This window comes from Aptenodytes patagonicus, chromosome 2 (genome assembly GCF_965638725.1).
Source record: "Aptenodytes patagonicus chromosome 2, bAptPat1.pri.cur, whole genome shotgun sequence".
NCBI lineage: Eukaryota > Metazoa > Chordata > Aves > Sphenisciformes > Spheniscidae > Aptenodytes > Aptenodytes patagonicus.
The window spans coordinates 115,938,092-115,963,237 of NC_134950.1; the positions used below are offsets into that span (position 1 = coordinate 115,938,092).

A 25,146-nucleotide genomic window follows, 5' to 3' on the forward strand; every position below is an offset into this window, starting at 1 on the left:
AATGTCACTTTCTGTCTGAAATCCCTCAGCAGTTTTAAGGCAACTGTGGAGTCTTTTGACCCTAGCAGAAGAGGTGATGTTTCATCCTTACAAGATAGCTGTTCAATACTGGATTCCTATTCCAAAATTCCAGTTAAAGACAAACATGGAAAGTTCATTATCTGACATACATAATGTAACAGCCACAAAATTAGGTTAATGTAACAGAAATTATGTGCCTTCTGAGTATAAAAAAAATCTAAAATGAAAAGCCACTTCTCAGTAACAGCTTTAAAAAGTAAATCCTACTTAGAACTTTTAAAATTTTTTCTAAAAATCTGATATCTGTTTTAGGAGATCCCAAAAGCCTGCTTTAAAGGCTCTTTCTGTCCAGTTTCCTCCATCGGCCTGTAACAGGTTACAGAGCTGCGTCTCATTTTGTCTCCCAGTGTCCAGGCCTTGCTCTGTGGTTGGCACTCTCCCAGCCCACAGGCAAATGCCTTCAGTCTCCTCCACCTGAAGTTCATGGGCAGCCAAAAACTCTCTGAACAAGCCTTCGACGCAAGTGTGTTTTTGCTGTTCCCATCTCAAAACACAACTAGCTCCTGCCTACCACTAATGAGAAGATTAAGACCAATATGATGGTAACGCTTCAGTGCAAGGTCTAGTCCCATGGGCATGGCAGGGGTCAAGGTGAAAAAGTGATAATTTAGTGCTTTTTCACCTCATGGATGCTTAGTTGTCATTGAAGAGAGCACAGTAGAGAAGTGATGCAGAATTACTCATCCTTGCAACTGCTGCATAGTGTAAATGCAAGTTACTCTGTGGTTTGTTACTAGAATAAGGATGCATCCAACTCTCTGAATGCAGACCATTATTTTAACCCCAGGGAGCTCTTGGGTCTTCCAAAATAGCTCAAAGGAAAGGCCTATGTAATTTATAAAACAAACAGGGATTCTTTTGATATTTTGGATTCCTCCAATCAGCGAAATTAAAGGTATCTTTGCTATTATTTCTTCCATGTTTTCTGCTTTTCCCACCTCCCCACAGAGTAAGGTTTTTGATGAATAAGCAACTGATGATCACACTACTTCTCTAGATCCTCTTTGGTAGCAGGAATATTGAAAAGTTAAGAAACAAAAATGCTATAAGGAAGTTTCTCCTCCTTGTTAACTTTCTTCTGTATTTCAGCTTTCCACCACCAGTAATTCCAGAGGAGATTTGCATTCCAAAACCACAAATTTAATCTGGCATTTCTGCTATTCTTCCAAAGACCCACTTATCACAACATATGAAGGGATAAATAGGGGTTACTCACCTGAAGTCTATCTTAATTTAGTTTAACTATATAAGAAGTATTTCCTCCCTTCCCCAACACCCGCCCTAGCGTGGTGAGTGAGATGTAACATATCGGTCAATACAGGTTTCCTGTGGTGGTCTCAAAGTATGGGAATAGAGTTGAGAGACTGTACTATAGTTGCTAAAATACATATGAAATGCATGACTCGGGTCTCCTGCAGTATGTTGTCAGCTTTTGGGAATCTGTAACTCTTTGTCAAAATTACCCTAGAGGAGGGGGCGGGGGGAAGCAACTAAAATCAATGAATATTCAAATTCTTATTCCTGTTAAGCATGTAATTCTTCACAAATTTCAGTGAGTTTAGGTGCCAAGGCTGAAATGTGAACCCTGGATGATGCAGAGCTAACTGTGTGGCCTCCTAAAGGAGCTTCTGACCAGCATGGAGACAATTCCAGTCCCCAAAGGAGAGGACTCTTACCCTGGTGGGAAATGATTCTAACATCTCTCGTGTATAAAATGACCACACAGCAGTTTGTCAACATAGTGGTGGTAAAATGCTATTTTAACATATGCAGTAGTCAAATGCTTTATTGGCTTGGCTTCTGATGAGCTAGGACCCTAGCTTGGAGTGTACACCTGGACCCGGTCCTCTCATAGGGATCTTATTTTACAACTTTTGTTTGTTTTTTAACAGCCATGTAGAAACCCCTTGTCACACAGAGTATTATTTATCTGGTTTGGTACCTTTCTCCGTATTTGCCTGTGAGCAACAGGTCGAGCACAAGACAGTTAAATACCTCTATATGGGATCTAACCTCATTCATTTTAAAATACTCTTCAGCTCAGAAACTTGATCATAAAAATAGTGCGTGCATGTTTCCTGCATGCAGTTTTGTTCCTTGCTAGTTTCTGTATTGTGTACATTATACTAAAATATCTTTTTGATAAGAAGTACTCTTGTAAGCTCAGCCTGCCATCTGAGAGTCCAAATTCTCTAGTTGTTAACCATCACCAGCGGCGAAAATGTGACAGGCCATATTTTTTCCCGCCACAGCTTTTCATTCAAGGTTAGACTTAACAGAAAGTTAGGGTTAACACACTGCCCATGTATTTTGAAATTTGTTGCCAATGCTGCTTCCTAAAAAGAAATAACCAAGCTCATTCTTTGCTGTTTTGCCTCTGCAGGGCAGGCAAGGAGCAGAAGCAACAATAGCAACAACAAAGATTTGATGCCTAAGCAGATATAATTTAAAGGCAGTGATAAAATACTTTCTAAATGGCTTCTTTTTTTTATTCAGTAACAATTATTCTCACAAATACTTATGATATTGAAGGATTTATGCATAGTTTCTTTAACAACATGAAGGTTCTGTGTTTTGCCTTCCCCAAAATAAATAACATCATCACACATTCTTTCCTTTGTGAAATATGCAGTTTTCCCATAGGAAAAATAATAGAATTTCCTAATAAATTTGTTAAATTGTTTGCAGGTGTCAGTCATAAGTATAGAAATGAATAAACCAAAATAATGGTTGTATAATATTAAAGAATCATAAAACAGAAATACAGCATGAATAAACTGAAACATCAAGGGGTCTTGAGTGTAGTTCCAGTCTTTTGTTGCATATGGTAATCTCTGGACTGTGCATGCATCTCCCCTGTTCTAATGATACCGCAACCTGCTACAATTTCATTTTAATAGGGAGTAGGTGTAGGGGTTTTTGGGAAAAAATATTCTGCTCCAAAACAGTGTCAAGAACTGTGTTCTTGATATATTACAAAAAACATTTAATAATGTGCTCTGTCATCTAACATAGAGAAGTATTTTGATTCCCTAATATAAATTGTAGTAAACTTTCTTTAGCATCCGTGTATATCTGTACTCTCGCCACAGAAGCTTGCTAGAATTCTTGACATTTAGCTTCAAGCACAGTATTTACTGTGCATCATGGTTTTTTTTTCCTCGATGCTGCAATGGCTTTCTTAACAGCCAAAGAAAGTGTATTTGTTTCTATTGAAAGGTGGCTATCTCACTTTTCCATGTTGACTCATAAACAAATGCAGTTGCATGGGTTATTTTCCTTGACTTCTTGTAGGGTACTGCTGGTAAGAGAAACTGAATAAGTATGTTCCTGCTACAAAGAGGTAAAATAGAAAAAAATTCTTTCTGTGGTATTTTGTTAGCTAATTTAATTTTTCATTTTCCACACTCAAGGTTTCAAGAACAAATATTCAAAATATGAAAAAGTTACATGCCTCAGTAAAATGTAACAGATATTGCATACTTTAAGCAAATCATCAAATATATTGTCCACATTTCCAATGCTGTACACAGCTCTATGTGTGCAGTGGGACACCCATCACCAAAATATTTTAGCACTTAGACAAAAATCATCATATTGTGAAGCTCTCCATAAGCATGGTTAGTGATCTGCATTTATCCAGGCTCAGGCTTCTGGTGACAGAGGAGGGTACAAGCAGCTGACATTGTGGCCCTGAAACTACTCTAGCCTTAGAGCAAACAAAGCCTTCTGCTGAGCAATTTTAGAGTTTAGGAGAGGTTTTGGCTGCTTAGTAGAATTAGTCGTGGCGGAGGGATGCTGCAGAGGATCCCGCCACCCTCCTCTCCTCCTGCAGGCGTGCCCTCTGTTCCTTGAGGATGAGGAAGGGGTGCGCAATGTAGGTGCTTCAGCAGAACAGATCCTTACAGGAATACTTTGCTAGACTGTAAAAACAAGACCATTGCCCTTTTATGCCACCCTTACAACACCCTGACAACACCACTTGTCTAAAGAGCTAGAGGCTGCCTTGGTGCAGCGATTGCTATGCTTGTAATCGGAAGAGAAAGGACTCAGGCAATATCAACCTGGCCTCACCAGCGATCCTAGAAATATCTTGCAGGGGCTCTCCTGAGTGCAGAATACTTCCATGGAAAAGGCATGTCTTTGTTTTGATGAAATGCAGAGTGCTAAGAAAGTGCCGTGTGTAGATAATGTTTCCCATCTACCCCGTCAGCAGCCCATTCTGCACTCATCCTGGAAACTGCTCTGCTAATAGATTGGCTCCTGATATGGTGTCTGCAGTCCTTGATCAATTATTTTTGCTCATTTTTTTGGCTCAGAACAAGGACAGCTTTCTGTAAAGTAAGTGCTGGCTCAAGCATTCTCTGCTTTTTCCCTGGGTATATTTGCATGTGTGTGTGGTGGATATATAATGATGTGATATCTCTGCATCTAGAGCCTGGTGATTTTCTCTTGCAGTCTATGTCAAATCATCAGGCATAGCTGTGTGGTGTCATGAAATAAATCTCCCTCAAAAATCAGCATACCGGTTGTGGACTGAGCAGAGCTTAGCACCCATCAGCAAGCAACAGTCGTGTTATTCTGCTGCAGCGTTAACTTGTCTCTTCCCTCTGAGACAGAACCATGAACTGAGGTTTGGGGGACAGCACCCATGTTGTGGGGTCTTATTCATCCCAGTGGTTTATCCACAGGGCTGGAGGAAAACCTTTACGCTGGAGGTCACCTGGGCTGCTCTGCGAGGTGGGCTGCTCTTTGATGATAGAGGCTTCTTCAGAGTCCTACGACCACTTTGCAAACATAGCTGGTTGCCCAGGTGGGGTTTTATTTGCACGCCTGGCTTTTGTTTGTGACAGTATGCAAATATGAGTGTCCTGCACCTCCAGATAATGACAAGGAGTGGAGTTAATTTTTAAGGAGAAGCTGTATAAGCACAGCACAGTTAAAGTTCTTGATGTAAAGAAAGTCACCAATTCACAAAGGAATTTGATTACCTCTATCCATTATACACACACAGTGAGTGATCGTGCTACTAACCATCTGTCATCTATTTCATTTGCATCATCAACACCTGCCCTGTTTATCTGCTACATTCTTTTCTTCGCTGAATTCTTACACTGCTTTAATAAAATACAGAAATGTTATTGTTAAAAACCAATTAATTTACAATCCTCCATAGAGATAGTATTACTTATAATTCAATTTAGCTTCTAATGACCTGCTTTCTTGCAAAATGACTTAATTCTAGTGTCAAAGATTAGTTATTAGACATTACCCTGCTGCACCAGTCATGTACTGCTGAGACAGGCAAAGCAGCTCTAGGTGTCCCTGGTCATTAATCAGAACTCAGAGACATTTTCCCTTTAACTCATTACAGAACCTGATTTCATCTGCCACTTTAACTCTTTGCTTTACAGAGTATTTTGAATCTATCTTTCCTTGTGTTTTTGTATTTTGGGCCTTCAAGGGGGAGAAAAGAGCTGGAAGTCCAATCGCTTCAGAAAAAGCTGTCATTGCCCACGCTTCCTGCTGACCCTCCACTGAGGAGTTCATTTTGCATCTCAACCATTACGTGAATGGGGCCTGAAAAGCAGTACTTGCTTTTCCCTACGTCAGTTTTGGGGAAGTTAACGCAATTGGATTTTCCACACAATTATAGCGCTGGGTGTACTTTCCTTCTTATTACAAGAAATGGTATTATAAACATACACCACAGAGGCCAGCCGGCTTCCATGTGAGTGCCTTGGCAAGGCAGCTACTGCTAGCCACCTCCTTCCTGGGCTTCACAAAAGGCGTCACGAAGCAAGTGGCCAAATCCAACCAATTCTCACAGCATCGGCCAGGCTCGTGGGCATTCAGAAAAATGGCTGATTTTGCAGATCACACATTGATGTTTCATATACAAAATATTACGTGCAATCTAGAGCTGGGTCAAATTCTTTCTCGCTATATCCCAGGCAAGGGCTGGCTTTTCTTACTCATTACTAGTATGGCTTCTTCCTCTTTCTCAAGTGGTGTAGCACTTTACTGGGAGTAACCCTATTTGTGGGGCATTTGCAGACTGTGGTATGACAGTAAGGATGGATTTGATCTTTGGAAAACAGTCTAAAGCAGTATTCTGTGTCTTTGTTTTTTTGTTTCTGTGACGCATAAGAGAAATACATGCCATTAAATTAAATCCCAAATCTTTAGAGCATTTCAGCAACAAAGGGCATAAAAATTGCATATACAAATGGATGGATTATATCTAGAAATTAAACCTTTTAAACAATTTATGACAACTTAAGCTTTTGAACAATTACATGCAGAGTATTTTTAAAACGCATAACAAAGTTAAAACTTCAGGCTCATCAAAACCCATGCATGGAGATGGCACAACTGGCAGAATTTAACATGGAAAAGGTTATTTCTTCTATTCACAGCCAAGTCTATGTGCTGCAGTACTACTTCCAATAAAATCTTATTTTTAGCATGTTTAAGTGGTGCAGCTTAGAGTGGGTGAAATTTTTTATTTTCCCAAAATACAGTCAGTTCTGTCTTTTGAAAACTGAGAAGCTACCTAGTGTTATAAAAGGCAAATAATGTCTCATCTGACTTCTTGACAACTGCATGCCACACTGAAAGAGTAAGAGATGCTCGTTATTTTCCTAAAGCACAGGAATTGGCTGTACGGTGTAGGCTGATGAAACTTCAACAGCTGTCTTCTAAGAAGCAGGGTTTTTTTCACAATAGACTATCAAGGGACATGTGAATAGTACACCAGACTAACTCTTAAACAACAGGCATTCTTACAAATGATCAAACTCAGCTATGGGCGCCTAAGAATAACCTCCTTCGGATGGCAGGGGTGGGACATTGCTCTTCGCGTACTGCAAATGCTAAAGCCATACATAAAACATTTTGCTGGGTGAATGCTCTGTTTATATAGCTTATAGTATTTGCAGACAAAAATCCATCTGAAACACTAATATCTTAAATACCGTGAGGATCAGCCCTTTGGACAATATGGTAAATCTCTTTGTATGAGCATCCTTAACAGCACTGCTTTCCAAATGATATAGACTTATTGCTTCAATCAGACTAATAAATAATTCACATTTCTAAATGGTTTCTACACAAGGTGATGGAGCGTTGTGGTAGGATAGGAAACATCCAGCTAGAGCCTAAAATATCTTCAGACATAATCCTAAAATAATCCTGTTTTCAAATGGTAAAAGTTCGTGCCTCCTGCTCAGGCGGCACATCATCAGCATCCAGATCAGGAGTTATGCCAAACTAGCTGTAATCTAATATGGAAATGAGATGTTGGCCTTGATATTGTGTCATTCTTCTGAATGGGATCACCTGCACCCATATCTCCTAGGAGGAAATTTCAAACAGAGTTAGCTCCTTAAACCTTCTAATTAAAATGAGAAATCCCCAGGCTTCCATGACTCAGCCTCGGAAAAAGATTATTAGGAATTTAATAGGGAAAATATCGCATCTCAGACCATCTGTGACCCAGTGCACTGTGAGAATTTAAAGAAAACTGGAGGGAGGAGGTGCACGCTCCAAAGCACACTCTAGGAGTACTTTGTTGGAGCTGCAATAAATCAACATAGTTAGAGTACAGCCTTTTTCAGATTTAATTACTGTTACATAATTATTAGCAAAGCAGTCTCCTCTGAAACTGTAAAACTCATTACATCAAAAATCCCCAAGCTCCTGATGGAATTTATGAACTAGTTACTTTCTTCCTAGCTCTGGGAAAATGCAATAGGATGCATTTGGTTTTGACTCCAGCAATTTTTTAGCGTGCTGAGCTATTCTATTCTTCTCAGTTTTAGGGAACATTCCTTATTTGTCATTTTTTTTAATTATAAAAAATATTCATTTTCATTTGTTTGCTTTTCTGCTCCTGGCACGGAATCTAGACGTAAGCACTCAGGGACAGATACCCTTTCCCCCTCGCTGAAAGGGATTCGCATCTCATTTCCTCCATCACTCTAGTAGCTACTGATTGAGCTAAAGTACGGATTCCCTCATGGAGATGCCAAAGAACAAAATTTTCATTGTCTTTTCCCAGAGGTTTTGCTGTGAATACACAGCTTTAAAACCTGCCAATGATCTGAACAAATTGCCACCAGGGAAGGCCATTTGGTGCCTATATCAAGCAAGCCTGAGGCCAGCCCTTCCCTGACCATTGCTGCCCAGTTTGAGACCATTGGCAGCTGCCTCCTGGCTCTCCTGTAGGATAACGGAGAGATTGCATGATGCCCTAATGGACAGACTGACCCTTAAATCCATGACATCAGCTCATAGCTAGAAGTAATAAGAGACACCACCTCAGAGAGCTGAGAGACCAAGTGAAAAATGGTAATGGCAATGGCTCCTTTAGGGTGCCATTATTTCACAGCTGGTGGGGCTGGGCTGAGTAAGCAGCAAGGTCTCAGCCCAACCAGATGAAAACAACCACAGCAATCCTCCCTTTCCTACTTCTTCCCTCAGCCAGGAAATTACATTTCTTAGCAGACCTTGTGCTAGCACGGCCCAGCTATCAGCCCTGGGAGGTACTCCTAAAGCTAAGCCCGACTTTGGCTGCTTGTAAGCTCGGGAGTCACAAGTCTAGGGAAAGCATCGTAGTATGTTCAGGGGTAACTCACAGATAACCAATGCTTTTGCGCTACAACACAAAGCTGAAATCATATTTACCTGTTGAAATTGCTGTGATAATATCATCATCAGATGGGAGAAGACTAGCCTGCTTTTTCTTGTGCTGCTTTGGTAAATTTGTGGCGTCAGAGAGTAACTGCTCTCCCTGCATTTACCCCCTCCAAAATACGACTTTGTGATTGTATAAGTTGACTTGCTCTTTCACGCAAAATTGTAAATCTTATCATGGCAATTTTATAGATGCCCAAAATTTCTTGGCTCAATCCAATTTTATTTACCTGTAGACATAATAGTGAAATGACACTTGCCTCAAGGTTTAAACTAGTGACTTAGAAAACTTGAGATACTGAGCTACGCTGGGTCAGGAATATAGGGACATTCACTTTTGCTCTGCATTTAATATAATTTAATTATCTTCACAAATATTTCTCTTGGTAGATATTACAGGTTGCAAAATAACAAGCAATCCATGCAAGACAATAAAATATAACTTAGTTTTGCATAACATTTTTATGTGATCTGAATCCTAATATGTTTAATAGAGTTAAATGATACATTTATAATACCCCAGAAGAGAGATTAAGGAAGCAAGCAAGAATGAATAGGAGCCCTCTTTCCAAAAAGAGGGATATGGCTTAAGGATCAGGATGTGCATTTCACATGGCACCAGCTGAAGTGAAGTTTCTTGCACTACATTTCTGGTAGACAATAGATGAACAGATGGTTTAGAGAGGAAGAGAGAAGAATAGAGACAATTTGGAACTGGACTTTTAAATGAAGGAGTCAGTAGAGTTTAATGAAAATAAGGTTATATAGCTGATTTTTTTAAAAAAATTTTTTTTCTTTTCTCCCCTAGGAAAAAGCAGTTGCTTGAAGTGTCCTGGAGAAGTAGGTCTTGAGGAGATCATAAGGAGAAGAAATTACAATAGTTAAGGTAAGAGGAATGAATAGCATAATCCTTGTTGGTGGGCTGAAGAAGAAAACATTGTATATGAAACAGAAGATAAAGACAGGACATGAAGATAATCCTCGTACCGTCCATGGAGTTTATTTGAATTGTAGAGAGCTCTGTCCAGATCTAGGTCAGGGAGAGAAGAAATAAAAGTGTCCTTGAGGGCTGTCTCCTTATTTGAACAAATCTTCTTCTGAAGCATCTCACTGGAAAATTGTACTGAGCTTATTTTCTTGGGCACATCCTTACTTTGTGAAAGATGGGCTCAGGATGTTTATTGGCAAGGAGGCAGAGAATATGATTTGGGCAGTTATGTGGGCCACTGGGTAAAGCATCAGATTGAGGTTTCGGACACTTGAGCAAGTTACCATAGCTTAATGAGTTCCTGTGTAGCAGCGGAGCTGTTGCAAACATAGGGTAGCACACGCTAATTTAAACTATTTTCACTGGGGCTCAGCTGATGCATGGCAGCCATTAAGCCAAGGTAGCTCAGTCATATGTCTGAAATCTGATTTAAGGAATCTGGGTTCAGCTCAGTTCAGGAGGTAGGTCACCAGACTTCTGCTCACTTTATGACTTCTTTGGGCAACGATTTAATCTTGGTTTTTCTCATGCATATAGAAGTAGTAATGGTGCCAACTCACAACTGTGAAGTGCTTTGGGGGAGAGGAGAGAGGAAAAAAAAAAAGGGGCAGATTGCTGTAAGAGCAGGATGTTTCTATTTGTTGCTGGGTGGAAGTGTGGAGTATGTTGAACTTTGGCTGAGTTTAATGCAAAGTTTTCATGCTTGTCCTCATTAATACCTGAGTAAATCCAATGTGTTCAAAGGGGGTTTGCTGGTATAAATGAGGGCAGAGTCTTGCCATAGGGACCTAGCCTTCTGTTGGTGAGCATGCATAACCTCAGCTGAGATTTATCACAATTCCTGGGAAATGCTGAAGGAAGAGCAGAAGAATCAGGAAATGTGCTTTTTGCCTACCAGTTACTCTCTTTGGGTGTTTTGGAAAGTATCAGGCGCCCCTATCCTCCCAGGAAAAGTGCACAAGTGTCCATTTTTTTAAATATGGTGTGCTTTTAAATCATTTAATATTGAGAGTTTTGGTTTCTCCCTTGTTTGAAATGAAGGTGTTCCCCTGTGGAAGGATTTTTATTCTGTCTTTGTGTGGTGATCATAACATGTGGCACTCCAGACAGCTATTCTGCTCAGAGCTGAAAAACACCAAGCATTTCCTTTAATACTACCAATAAACATTTGTGTTATTTTTTCCATAAAGTGGTACTCTACGCATCGTGCCAGTTCTCCAAGTGACAGATTCTTTTGGAGGCGAAAGTATCAGTATTTACTGGTTACCATAAGTATTTCCAAACAATTTAAGAAGCACAAAGTTCTAAAATATTTATGTATGCACATCAGTTACAGTACTCTGCTACCATTTATTGGGCAGAACGACAAAGTACATGTATCAGAGTTACGATTGCTGTGATAATTACTTGAGGGAATCACTCCATAATGAAAATTAAAAATAAAACCATAGTATCATGTACAGTGATTAAATATTTGTGGAATGATTTATTCTACAGCCATGGAGGTGGTTCATATTTCAAAATATTTGACCCAGAACATTAACATCTTGCTGCAAAAATGGTCACTGTATTCTTACAATAACACCTTTAGAAGTTGCAAAGGACAATGCTTCTCATGTACTCGCAGTCAATTTCCTGTCTTGCCCCTCCTGTTACAAAGGACTTTCAAATAACTCAAACTGTTACAAAAATCACCTGATATCACTCCTGTGTGCATTTACAGTGGATGATAATGGGGAACAGCAGAGCAAGAATCAAAGATCTTGGTTTGGGGGTCCTGCCTCATAAGCATAGGCAGCCTCTGCCTAGTTATTCATCAGACTGAAAATTTTCAACAGAGCTGTGCTAACCCCCTCAGCTACCGCTTCTGGGCTGGCAGTAGCAGCTGTCTCTTACCATTATGCCCCGAGGAAGCAATGGCATTTGCCAGCAACTCCCTTTGTGTCTAACTCATTTCCTACATTCTCTTCTTTCATTTGCATAGTCAACTGGTCCTTACGCCTCAAGAAAATCAGGAGAGCATCTGAGGAATAAGTTGTTAGAAATGGAGTTTTTAAACATCACACCAGGAGGTGCATGCACAGACCTCATTATATTCCCAACAGGTCTGCCAGCTCATGAGAACATAACACACCAGAGAGAGACTCTCTGTACTAACAGTTGACAGTACTAAAATAAAGAAGGCAGCTTCTCCGCTCCCTCCCATCTCAGGAAATAATTGTGTAAATGCAATGAAATATTTCTGTGAGCCCACTTTCCATCATGATGCCCTTCTGGTGGACAGGACTTATTGATGTCAGGAGCACTAGAAAGAGTAGGACTTAAGTTATAATAGGCTGCCTGCTTCTATTGTTCTTCCCTCCATCTGTCTCCCTTCTTTCACAGTAATTTAGCCTGGGGTTGTCCCAAAAGCATCAGTTAGAAAGTAGTCAAAATAACCTGAAACCCTAGAATAGGTTAGATCAGAGACTTGTTTCACTGAACCTCTTCAGAATCAGGGCTTCTTCATCGTTAGTGCTTTGATCTCTGATGGTTTTTCCCATCTGTGGTTAGCCGGGCTGCAATGGCATGCTGATGCCTTTGCTGCCCAGGAGAGATCTGGCAAAGATGTTTTCCAGGTGAGGGGCTGTGTTGACATCAACCACTCAGAGCAACCAACAGCTAATGATGCCTCAAAGGTGTCTCTGATAAATAACAGTTATCAAGACCCCTCCTCCCCCTTTCTCATTCTTTTTGACTAGCCCAGTGGATATTTGGCAAGCCTGACCTCCTAGTTCTGGGTGGTGTTTGTGCCTTTGTTAGGTGCATTCAGACTGTTCCTTGATATACTGTGGTCTCAGGATGTGAAAGGCTCTTTTTTGCCTCAGCCCCATGCCCTATTATTCTGAGTTTGGTTATGACTGGGGCTGTGCTTGATGTGGTTTCCCAGCTATAAGTGGAACCCAGGCACAGCTGAACAGTGCTGAACCAAACCAGCTGCTGACTTACCGAACAAGTGGCAAGGGTTCAATCACAAGTGCTGTTAATGAAAAAAAGATAATTCTGTGCCTATGATTTTGGCCTTATTCGTTGTTGACCTGGTGCTGACCGCCATGCCACAGCTGATGCCAGTTGCCTGTTTGAAGCAACAGAGAAAGCACGCTGGGAATCTCCAACAATTTTATTAGCAAAGCTGGTCAGAAAACTTCCAAAAAAGCAAAAATGCTTTGAAATATCTTGCTTTGGTTATGAGAAAGACTTCATTGGGTGGGTTTTTTTGGAGGACGGGGAAGAGGGACGGAATGAGTTTTGCTGTGACCTGTGTGGGCTTGCAGCCTAGTGACTAGAGCTGTGGCGTGGGATGATGGCATTTATGGCCTGCTCTTATTTGGAAAGGGCTCAGTTTATCGCTCTTGCTCTCAGTCAGGCAATCGATCAATCAGACTTGAATCTAGAGGCATAAATCCACTGTAATCACTCTTCAGTGGGCTTTGTTAGGCAATGATGAGCCTGGTGTTGCTGGAGTTTGGTCTTAGTGCCTAAAGAAGGTAAGAGACAACTTTGAACAAGCACTGTTGCTCATTCAGACATGACAAGGTTCTGCAACAAGCCTATTGAAAATGAAATGTATGTGCAACATACTGCCTTTATCTAGTTAATGTGTTCAAGCTAATCACAGTGTATGCACAAGTCTGGGTACGTTATGCAAAAACTCAGCAGTACTTCACTAACAGCCAACCTATATGTCACTGTCAAAATTTAGGTTCTTTGGTTGTTTTTAAGCTTTGTAATCAATGCTGATGTTGTATCATCTTGTTATATTCTGGTCCTGTTGGCTCCAAAAGAGGTATTCGATGCTCAGTGCTTTTAAAAAATGCGCCTTCATGGTCAGGAGGCTGAATTGGTAATAGCAGTCTGACTATGGATGCCTTTTTATAAACACTGGTTATATCTGTGGTTCTATGAATGCATGTAGATATTCCTCAGTCTTATGTAGGATATGATAATCCGAAATGGTGTTAGTGGGTTTGGACCTGTTTGGACTATTGTGCCTATGTAGGAACTATCTAGAACAGCTTTTCTGCCAGTAAGCACAAGCTGACTTCACATGCCTACAGACCATTCTGCAAATGAGCCTCTGTAGTGACCAGGGAACCTAAAATTGAAGCCATATGGAAACTTACTGTGCATATTAAATTGCATGCAGCAGTGTTAACAGCATTTTGATTTGTGTCTGCAAGTAATAAATGAATTATATTAATTTTGTAGCTGCAAGCTAATTTCTCCAGAATTACTTTTTAATAACCAGCATCATGTTCACTGGTAAGATTTAAATACATTTAGGAACAAATCTGAGGATTTTTTTTTTCTTTAAAAAAAATTAATGCTAGATTATAATTTGAGACTGAGTTTATTTAATAATTCTCTAGATATTTCAAAGTAAAATGTCACATGGCAATTGATTGACCTGGAGACCAGATTGCCTACACATGATGCAAGAGCTGGGGTAGATCACAGGTGAAATGGGTAAGCTGAACAAAGACTCTGTATTGTCTACCGCTACCTTCACGCATACTGGCCTGCAGGAGAGAAGGGGCAGGTATAACACTGATCTAGGATATCTGAGCACAGGAGTTATCCCTCCTTGTGTGCGGTCCTTCCTTGCCAATAACTTATCCTTTTTGGAGGAGGAGTTGCTTCCCAGACATCTCATTGGTAAGAAGGCAAAGGATGATGGTGAGTGTATGCTTGCAGTCTGGGATTGCTAGAAATGTGTGTGGTCCCTTATAAAATATCTTCTCTTATGCCTCGGTCCATTAATAACATATTTAATATATTAATACTGACGCTGCTAGTGTCATTTTTACCCAGAACAGTGCTGAATTTGAAGGGAGGGCACATCTCAACACATGGATGGGAAAAAGAATATAGGGAATATGACCACAGTAGCAGTGAGATATTGCATTTAGGCAGCTTGTACTGCTAGTCTCTCATGGAGGCCACTAGGCACAGCTTAAATGAACTACTGAAGAGCTTTTCCATAAGGCTGTGCCTGTGGTAGAGGCCATTACTCATGGCAGAGTCACCATCTTACAGAACGTGCTGACATCTGTGTGAGTACCTGAGGGTACGGGGAACCCGTGATTAAGTAAGATGTGGATGTATTGTACAGCAACATATCTCCTCTAGGGCATCTTTTGCAGGCTCAGCTGTTGTGAAGTGCCTGTTAATCCAGCATGAAGGCTGAAGTAACTGTTATGGGGTAGATGACCTGCTGTGCAAAACAACTGCGTCGTTCAACATGGGGATAGACAGAGTTGTAGCTGGGACACACTTGCTGTCCAGGCAAAGCACACTGGCACCCCAGCTCACGCTTAACGTACCTGTCTCTGAGGAGGTAATTATCTGAATTTGTTGTGACCACAAAGTTGCTTTTTTCCCCCGCAGAAGCCAAGTACTCCCTTACCTGTGTTTCCATCGGGTGCCGCGGTGCGTACTGCACTGAATTACTCTATCCGCTAGGAAAGCCATGGTCATACTTCTGGTGGCATTTATTCACATCCTGTGTCACTTGTTATGCTGGGGCTGTGTTTCCGTGGTTGCAATATTTGTCATTCTGATTTCTGGGTTTGGCTATCTTAAGCTTCTCCTAAAAAGAGAGTGTGAGATGAGGCACGAGGACAGGGTTATCCTTTTAGCTAAACTTCTATTAATTTATTGAATAAGGGAAAATCTGGGTGTGTAGAAAGAGTAAGAATATATGAAATTTAGGACTTGAGGAACATGATGGCTGTGACTAGTTTGAATCCATGGGCTGAAAGTCTGTGTAGCTAAACACCTGGCTAGACATATTGACTGGCTATTCACTCACTGTCTTATCACAGTTCTAAATTTTGTGCCCTTTTGGCATCAAAATTAGTATAACTACATGCATTCGGTCAAATGATTTCCCCACTTTCTCTTGGGGACCTGCAAAATCTGCATCCCAGTGAGTATAGGCGTGCCTCTGTATGTACACTGATGGGTGTGAAGTGAACCAAAATGGTTATTATATCTATTGTGGGGAATAGATTTACTTTTCTAAAGTAATGCCTGTTATCAAGACAAAGATGCCACGCACAAGAACAGCTCTCTTTGTAAATCCAGAGGGAAAGGGCTTTGCATCGTGACTGACATGGACTCTCCCTCAGAATTTGGGGATGGAATCTCAATTACTAATTATTAAAATTAGCAAGAGTCCTGCTCCTGCTGTTCTTGGTGTCTGGACAATGCCTTTCTTTCCCACATGTGCTTCTCCCGGTGCGGGTCAAATATCCACTAGATATCCATTAGCATTCATGTGGGCTTCGCCCTGTATTCTGAGGAGGATCCCATCATAGTTTCTTTGTTTGCAAGCTGTCTGCCCAACAGAAATGTCATTTCAGTTGCATCTAAGCATTATGCATCTGCTCATGTGGCTGTAAATAAATAACGTAGTGGATAAGGCTACGTTTAGCTTCCCGTGTGATTTAGAATCCAATCTGGTATCTGCTGAACTCTCATGGAACAAGAGCAGACCCAAGCCCTCACGTTCCTGCTTTCAAGAGTACAAAATTTATGTTATAATCTCTGATTTAGCCTGGATTCTCTATCTGTACAAGGACCTCCAATTCAGTTGATTATTATCATTTTCATTTGCAAACGGCATGTCCAAGTACTTCAGAATTTATAACCTTTTATGTGTGGGTATACTTATAGACCAGAAAATTTCATCAGTTTGAAAAATACTATTTCACATATGAATCAACTCCAATCAAAAAAAAAAAAAAAAGAAAAAACCCCAAACCTGTTATGCGCTACAGAAATGCAAATAAACCCCCCAGAACATCAGAAAGTATAATGTTCGCTAGGCTGGGGTGGGGATGGGGATACACTGAATATCCTAGAAAAATGATAAATCATAAAGGTTGCTTTTCTGTTCCAATTTTATTATTTTTTTGATAAAGTAGTCCAGAATTTCAGCTACAGCTAGATCTGGCTTGTTTCCATATGGTATGTTCTACATACATGGTGTCCTAGAATTAAATAGTGCAAGTAGCGCAGTTACAGGGATAAATGTGGAAGTCTAAGGAGCTAGTGATAAAGGAAAACAGCCAAGAGAAAACAGTGTTTTGGGGGAGAAGGGGGAGAAAAACTCTTTACAACTCTGTAACAACCTTTGTGGGTGATGCCAATTCAAAGCCAGTTGTGAGTCACAGGGACTCCACACTGCAGGCATTAAAAAAAAAAAAGAAACTTCCCCCCCCTCCCCCCCCCCCCGAGCTCTTTTGCCTGTGAATTTGGCTTTCCTCTCCCTTTTCCTAGCTCATTCTTGCACATCCTCTGGGGTAAGGGGGAAGGCTCTGCAGGAAAATAGGCCATCCTCTTGGCATAACGTGCAAGAATTTTGTGAGACGACTTGCTCAGGTCTGACTGTGTGGTGGAGAGGGCTTGGGAGTGCGATTCTGCATGGCAGCCCCATGTACGGTAGTTAGATTTGTATCAGTGAGACACGACAGGTCTGCCCTTGAGATTCTGCGGTGGCACGGTGCCAGCTGTTCGCCACGCTGATCTGTGTCTCTCCAGAGCAAAATCACAACCTGCTGCCATGGTTCAGCTCTGGGTCAGGCCCACAGCCAGATTATTGAGGGGTTTTTTTTGTTTGGTTTTTTTTGTTTGTTTGTTTTTCCTTTTAATTTGGAAATTGCTGAAATTTTATAAGGGGAGCTGCTTTCATGACAATTCAGCCCAAAGCAGTACCATCTCTGCTACTTGTACATCAAAAGCTGTAGGATTTTGGTACCAGGATTAAATTTGCTTTGACCATGGGTACAGACCATAAAATATAACCGTAGTTTTGAGTTAAGCTAGATTCACAATCTGAAAAACAAAACCATGCAGCTACTTTTTAATTTAGGCAAGTATTATTTGCTTTTGCAAGGAAAGATTCTGCCATGTGTTTCACTGGGATTTCATTCATCTTTATTGATGGCATTTCACTTAATTTGCTGCCATTTGAGAGCCCTACAGGCAAATGGGAGAAGAGAAGAGTAAAGTAGGGGTAAAAATGGGAGAGGGAATTGCTAGTATAGAAAAAACCTGCCGTCACGTTTGTGCCTGTGCAATCTCCATACATTTTAAAAATCTTTGTGCAGATAGCTATGAAGTGAAAGAATGCAGACAGTCCCAAAGGAACCACAGCCAGGATGTGTCCTAAAATGAGCGTATTCCTACTGTAACGCAGAGGAGCTTTGAGATCTCCTCTGAGCTCTGGCAAAGCAGTGGTTACCCCTCCCTCTCTCTTTGCGGTTGCACTGGGATTTGTAGGACTGTGGGGCTGGGGCCACTGGTTTTAAATTTTACTCCTGCTGAGGTTTTTTTTGAGACGGAGTTCAGAGGTACAGCCTAGCGCTACCCAGTCCATCCTACTCAGTGATTACTAGTGAGCCCAGTGTTGCAGAGGAAAGGGTGCAAACCCTGCAGTATGCTGTCATGCCTCCCACCCCTTTTCCAATTCAGGTGCATTCCTGTCTTCAGGGCTGGCTGAAATCCTGGAACATGATGTTCAGGGTTTTTTTCCAGCATTTTTATTAGTAAAACAAATATCTATTTTCCTCACCCTGTTCTGACATCTTTGGACACCTTTTTTTAAGCCCTCGTGTTGGAAACAGGATATTAGGATAGATAGATGTTTAATCTGAACCAGTACAGCCATTCTTAAGTAATTAGTGTATTTCTGATACCATAAAAACATACAGTGCTTTTTAAAAATCACACTAAAATGTTACTCTGGGAAATAATAAATGGCAGAGAGTTCCACTGTGTGACAAAACCTTGTATGAAATAGCTTTTCTTCTGGCAGCTTTGGGGTTCCCACCTCTAAAATTGACAGAAGGCTTCATTACTCTTGTGCTAGAGGACAGGGGAGAATAGAAACTTCTCACCTAATTTTTCTGGAGCAGTTGCTATTTTACATATTTCTATCCTCAAGGAAGTGAAGGCAGTTAAGAGGAGAACAAGGCACGCAGAAATGAGCAGCTTTGTTTTGCTGTACGAATGGGGTTGAAAGGAGACCAACCTTATAAAGCAGAGATTACGGGTAAAGAAATCCACTGGCTTTTATTCCTGTGAGTTTAAGGCACCAGAACTTTCTCGACGCTCAGATTTGTTCCCTAAAATAAGGCGACTTCAAAGGTTTTTATAAATCACGTCAGAGCTCAGAGCACCTTATGTTCTGTGACTGGCCAGTGAAGGAGCACAGAAATGTTTGTTGTGTGCGTGAAAGGGAAGGTATGCAAGAGAGCCTGCTCTCAAGGGAATCCCCTACCTCCATATATCTAAATAATCTATACCCTCCTAGACAGGGAATGTCAGGGGTTTTTATGCTGTCTCAATATTTTTCTATGACTTGCTCCATTATTTATTCTGGACTGCCTTTCCAATTTGCAATGCCCTGAGCAAGCGTGGTGCCCGCCTTGAGCTACCAGAGGGGGAATCTGGCTGCGAATTGCCTCCCCATCTGTCGTGGAGTGAGCGAGAAAGATCCGAACTGGCAGAGATATTTTTTTCCCCTTTCCCTTTGCTTCTGCTGCCAGAAGGGGAAACTGGAACTGGCCCATGAGTTATTGAGTTAATATAGGGCCACAGAGATGGAGACCCCCAGATTGCAGAGCCTGAAGTCTTAACACCCCTCGGGTGCCTGCTGAATGTACTGCAGCAGGCATTTCCTTCCCTTGGTGCAGGACTTTACAGCTGCCGCCTCGCTTCACTCTCAACTTATGCAAACGCACCCTTCCCTGGTGCGGCAACGCTACTCTGAGGTGCTCGGCTAACTTTCAGCCTCCTGGAGGAGGCTCCTCTTACAAAACTTGGTTAGATAAGTTTGCTGCCACTGCTCAGTGGGAGGGCATCTGCCCCCCCCTTCAAAGGATCCCCTGTTTCTGGGCCCACTTGCCTATAGCTCCTTGTGATATATTAGTATACCTCAGTGTCTCTTCATGCGAATCTGTGCGTAGGACTGCATGCTTTCTTCTCCTTGACTGGCTTCTCCCCCCTTCTGCTCTCTCCTGTCACCTTTCCATGCTTTGCTGAATATCAGCTCATTCTGAATAACAGCAAACACAACCTATTTTACCCTCTTCTCTTTCCCCAAACCCCTCCTATATCCAGTGCAAAACACCTGGAGATGCTTTTGAATTGACAGTCATCACCATCACCTTTCATCCAAGGCAGAAAACCGCTGCCGGTACCTTCCACAGTTCCTGACTCTGATGAAAGATGGGATAATCCTGAGCCAAACCCCCTGAACCTCAAGACTTTGCTTCAAAAGGCTCTATTTTGGGCCTGATATTTGTGTCTAGAGAGGATGTTGGTCGAGCAAAACCCCATGTCCGCCCCCTCCCTCTGCAAGCTTGGAAGCATTTAGACCCTGATCCAAACTTTGGGACTTGTTACCCCTCTCCACCAGCCGGGGTAGCCTGATCTTATTTGGAAGAGATGAATATCAAGCTGCTGTTGTCCTGAAGGAGCTGCAATGCTTGACGGGGCAGACTGTTTTACAAGTCCCGCTTGTGAAATTAGGCAAATTATCAGGAAAAATTGTCCTGTGCCCTCTTTGTCAAGCTGCATACTCAAATGAGGATTTGAGGTTGATGTGTCATTAACAAACTGCAACCCAGACCGTGATTCAGCCAGGGGTCTCTAACCTGCAGGTGGAATTTGCACTTTTTATATAGTTTTTAAAAAAATTATTCCCTGCTCATTCACAGCATAGCATTTTGGTACTTCAGGTGAATGCTTGTCAGGTAGCTGCTATTTCTCCCTCAAAATCAAGAGGTCTTGCTCACTCACGCACCTAAATGCTGTTGGTTTTTAGCTGAATTGTTCATTCTCTTTGTCACACATGTAGCTTATCGAGAAATAGGTCTGAGCGGTTAGAAAATGACCGAAGCTCAGCTGAGCTCAACTCTGTTAAGGTGTGAGGGGCTGTGCAGACCCCTGCAGCTGCTGAACTAATGTGGGTTGCAGATGCATCTATAGTTTACTGGTGCTGTTTAGTAGCCAAGACTAAGTTTAGCAATGTTCAGGGAGTCCTTTGCTCTGCAGTTTTTATGCTTCCCACGCTCTGCACCCTCCACAAGCCAGAGCTGGAGGGGCAGCTAGTGGCCTGCGTGTCCGCTCAGGGCCCTTTCCCCTATGAAATTTGGCATTTTGTTGAGCTATTAAGTTACCTTCTTCCTCTAACCTGTGTTTCATTTAGCACGCAGCTGTTTCTGTGATATTTTGGGTCTGCTTTTGCTGCGTTGCTAATACATCCTTCTGAAAATAGCGCGAGGTTCGCCCTGATAATTCATGATTTCCATCCCCAGGCTCAAGCACTACGGGGGTGCGGGGAAGAAAGCTGTGTAGGCAAGACCAAAGGCAGCTGTATACTGTGAAATAATAAGTATCAGGCAAAATACAGTATCACAGCTAATAGATGTATTTTAAAAGTGGAAACATCTATGTTTAATTGCATTTAAAGTACGTAGTGAGAAACCACAGTTATACATTGTTATAACAAACCTTTACATCTGAAGTCAGAATAATACAAAAAAAGTGCTGATTATATATGGTCAAAATAATTGAGGCAAAATTTCGACAACATCTTCTAAAATATTAGCATGTGCCCCCTGCCAGCAACACTCTAAAGGTCAGGCTGAATAATCTCAGTGACAATCACTGGTTTTTCTTAGCTTACCCAAAAACAACAACCGAAAAAACTGTTTTGTTTTTTGTTTGCTTTTTTTTTTTTTTGCATAGCTTTCAATATTGCTGCACTCTCACCTCTGCATATTGCAAGCCCATCTCAGTTCTGAGATAATTTCTTTAAAATTCTGAATATTTTTAATCCAGTTCTCCTCAAATACATAATATATATTTTCTACCAATTATAAATACATCATTTTAATTAATCTGATTTCAATAACATGCATTTGTATAATTACTGTACAATCAAAATAGACATTGACTTTACACAGTGTGTATGCTTTTATTTCAGCGATATTGTTCAGACACACTGCTCAACAAATCAAGCAACTAGGGAAATAAAAACAAAAAAAAGGAGGGGGGGGAATAACCTCTGGGAGGAAACAGAATCTCACAGTGTTTACAGACAAAAAAACGAAAGGAAAAATACTGATCGGAAAAAGGGTTTATTAATACATAGAAAATCCCCACAATAGTTGAAACACACTTTAGGAACTAGTAAACACGTTAAATAGAGTTGTGCCAATTACGCAGTGCCCAAGCATCTGCTTGCTCTTAATTAGATGGGGAGGTGAATGACCACTGTTTATTTTCATTTTCCTCATTAATTATGAAAAACTGCATTTAATTCATCTTGCATGGTGAGAGACTGGCTGCGCAGATGTAAGTCGTAAGGGAAGTGGCTCTCTGTAGGCAACCTGAACATAGAGCTCTGCCCAAGGGGACCCCTGGGTGGCACTGCACAGTAATGCATGCCGTAATTGTAATTTTTGCCATAGTCCAAGCTTTCTTCTTGCTTCAGGGAAAATATCCCATTATAGTTAATTGGGGGAGGACTTAAGGGACCTTCAAACTGTGGGCTGGCACACTCGGGGGAAGTGCTTTCATAGAAGGACTCGTAAGCGCTGCAGTAATTGTAGGGTTTCATGGACTTGGAGTTGTCGAGAGTCCCGTGCCCCGGGGGGGTGCCGAGCTCGGGGCTGTGGTAGGGGGGGTAGAAGGTGGAGTAGGGCGAGCGGGTGTGATGGGCGCCTTCGCCCGCCTGGCCCATCAGGAAACTTCTGGCATTCAGCTGCAGGCATCCCGCCACCAAGTTTGTAGTTGGCTGGGACAGACCCTTGCACAAGTTTTGGACGAAGGTGAGCAGGTCAGGTCTCTTGCCAATTCGCAGGATTTCAGAAAGAGCCCAAATGTAGTTCTTGGCTAGTCTTAAAGTTTCTATTTTGGACAGTTTTTGTGTTTTAGAATAACAAGGGACCACTTTCCTTAAATTGTCCAGGGCGTCGTTAAGGCCGTGCATCCGGTTCCTCTCTCTAGCGTTGGCTTCTTGTCGCCTGAATTTGATCCTTTCCATCCTTATCTTGCTCGTCTTTTTTTTCCGAAGGCCCCTTCGCCTAGGCAAGCCGTTCTCATCCTCCTCTTCTCTCTCTTCCTCCTCCTCCTCTTTTTCTGTGTCTTCTCCAGGAGATCTTTTAATATTCTTTCCTCGGAGCACGATCTGCTTCGAAAAGCTTTCTGGGTTCTTCATTTGCTTTTGGTCATCGCTTTCTCTGGAAAACTTTCTGCACATCTGGGGTTCTGGCATTACAACAGACTCATCAAACGGTAGTGTTAACATGGTTCTATAATCTTAAGTTACCTGAAAGAATGCCAGCACAATACTTAAATATTTCCATTTTTAAAGTTTGCCGACTTACACACACATCCTCATGCACCTTTCATGCGTCTGTGTGCACGCTCTGTGTATATGAGTGTGTGTGTATATATATAAATGCACAATCTATATTTTTTTGCATAAAATGCCAGTTGCAAATGCTTGCTTTTTAAAAAATAAAAGCTGTCCAGAATTTTAAAATCACTCTAAACATTCAGGATCTTGCAATTAAAAAGCCACGTTTCTCACAGATAAATATACAGTAAATCTAAAATATACAATTAGATCCCTGTTCATTTATCTTATTTTTAAACAAGCCCTTCAAAACCTCACCACCATGGAATTCAAAGAAATGCAAAACATGATAAAGTAATACAGAAATTTCATTAATCCAAATTCCCCTGGGTGAAAAAATGAGGGGAGCGAGAGCAGTCTTAAAATTGAGAAGTGCCATATCTCTATTAACTGATGGTTAAATATTTTAAAATCACTTTTTGACATTTGACTATTTCAAAGTTTTTTTTTTTTCCCCTCCATGTTTCTTCCCTTATGAATCAAGATATTAAACTCTAGTAAGTTAAAGTGGGTGAGAAAAAAAAAAAAATAATGGAACATTCCCCCCCCCCAATCACTCAGCTGGTAACATAATTAAAAACGAAGAATTATTTTTCTAATGATTTGTATGAAAATCACATATTACTTATTTCATATTAAGACAAAAATCAGAATGCACTAACCCTAAACTTATTCAGATTAGAGTTAGGAAATAAAATCCCCCTACCTTTTTTTCCTTTTTCCCAGCAAAAATTCTAATTGATATTATCTATTTAGTTAGAATCAACTTATTTGCTTTTTCTCTTTTTCTTTCCTCCTTTTTTTTTTCTCCCCCATCAATTGTGGTGGGGGGGGAGGTGAAAAATTCCCTGCACGCTATAGCAGTGTTTATGTTCTGCGAGGCTCAGACGTCTCCCTCCAGCTCGTAGCTGACAGGAGCGGTCTGTAGATTCTGACTGCAATCCTGCACATGTGCTCAGAATCCAGCCTGGAATGGGAAAATAATTTCCTTTTCCCAATTATTTAGCTTTTGTTTGCAGTTTGGGAGCGGCAAAAGCTTGGACCCCCCGGTCCTCAAAGAGACAAACAAAACGAATGCAGGGACTTTCTTTAATAGAACAAAACTAAACAAAAACCCCAGTCAAAGACTAACTCTACCAGTATTGTCTACACACTTGCAATATTACATAACACCAGTGAAAGTATGCAATTGCATCAGAAGAATAAAATGTTAGGAGGAGTTATTAGACAGTAAATAGCATACATAAAATACAAGACAATGATACTGTATCTTTAAACACTTGCATGCACACCCAGCACCAACTGAAATATATCTTTATTTGTATTACCTTAGCTTTTTATTTCATTCAACAATCAGTTTTCATTTTTTGCCTTCCAAATCTTTTCAGTCTGAATGTCGCATCGTCTCCTGGAGTCTAGATCTGTGTATATCTGCACTATCTCATTGATCTCTAAAAAGTGACATTGATGCCAACTGCCAGAGCTGGTACCCATGCCATCTGCTAGTGACGTCACGGGGCAGAGAAAACCACGTGAGCCTTTCTCCTGGGACCTTCATTCTGCACTGATCATCTGGCATCCCTCTAAGTGGGTACCAGCATTCATGTATCAACACAGAAGGTTAGACTGATAGAAAAAAAAAAAAGGAAGGAAAAAAATCTGCACCAGCATTTCACATACAGTAGGTGCATTTCCACTGGAGCTGCTTCTTTTTAGCAGTCTAGCTGCACGGATAGACGTGCCAACATTTGGTGCTATCCCTGCCTACAGGTACGGCTGCCCTGTGGTTGTTAATATGGTATTGTTTATACGGAAAGTGCTGTCTTGTATTGATCTGAGTCCCTCCGGTGCACCTGGTACCCAGGGAAAAAAAAAAAGGCAAGGAAGGGAAGGCAGGAATGGGGAA

The 25,146-nt window shown here is 41.2% G+C and overlaps 1 protein-coding gene across 1 annotated transcript; it reads right to left on the reverse strand.

The window, feature by feature from the left end:
- Positions 1–21,222: 21,222 nt before the first annotated feature.
- On the reverse strand, positions 21,223–24,781 carry NEUROD6 (neuronal differentiation 6). The gene is made up of 2 exons (XM_076330825.1): positions 24,569–24,781; positions 21,223–23,150 (listed from the first exon to the last, which is right to left on the reverse strand). The coding sequence occupies exon 2, from the start codon at positions 23,127–23,129 to the stop codon at positions 22,116–22,118; it is 1,014 nt and encodes a 337-aa protein (XP_076186940.1). The 5' UTR covers positions 23,130–23,150; positions 24,569–24,781; the 3' UTR covers positions 21,223–22,115.
- Positions 24,782–25,146: the final 365 nt, after the last annotated feature.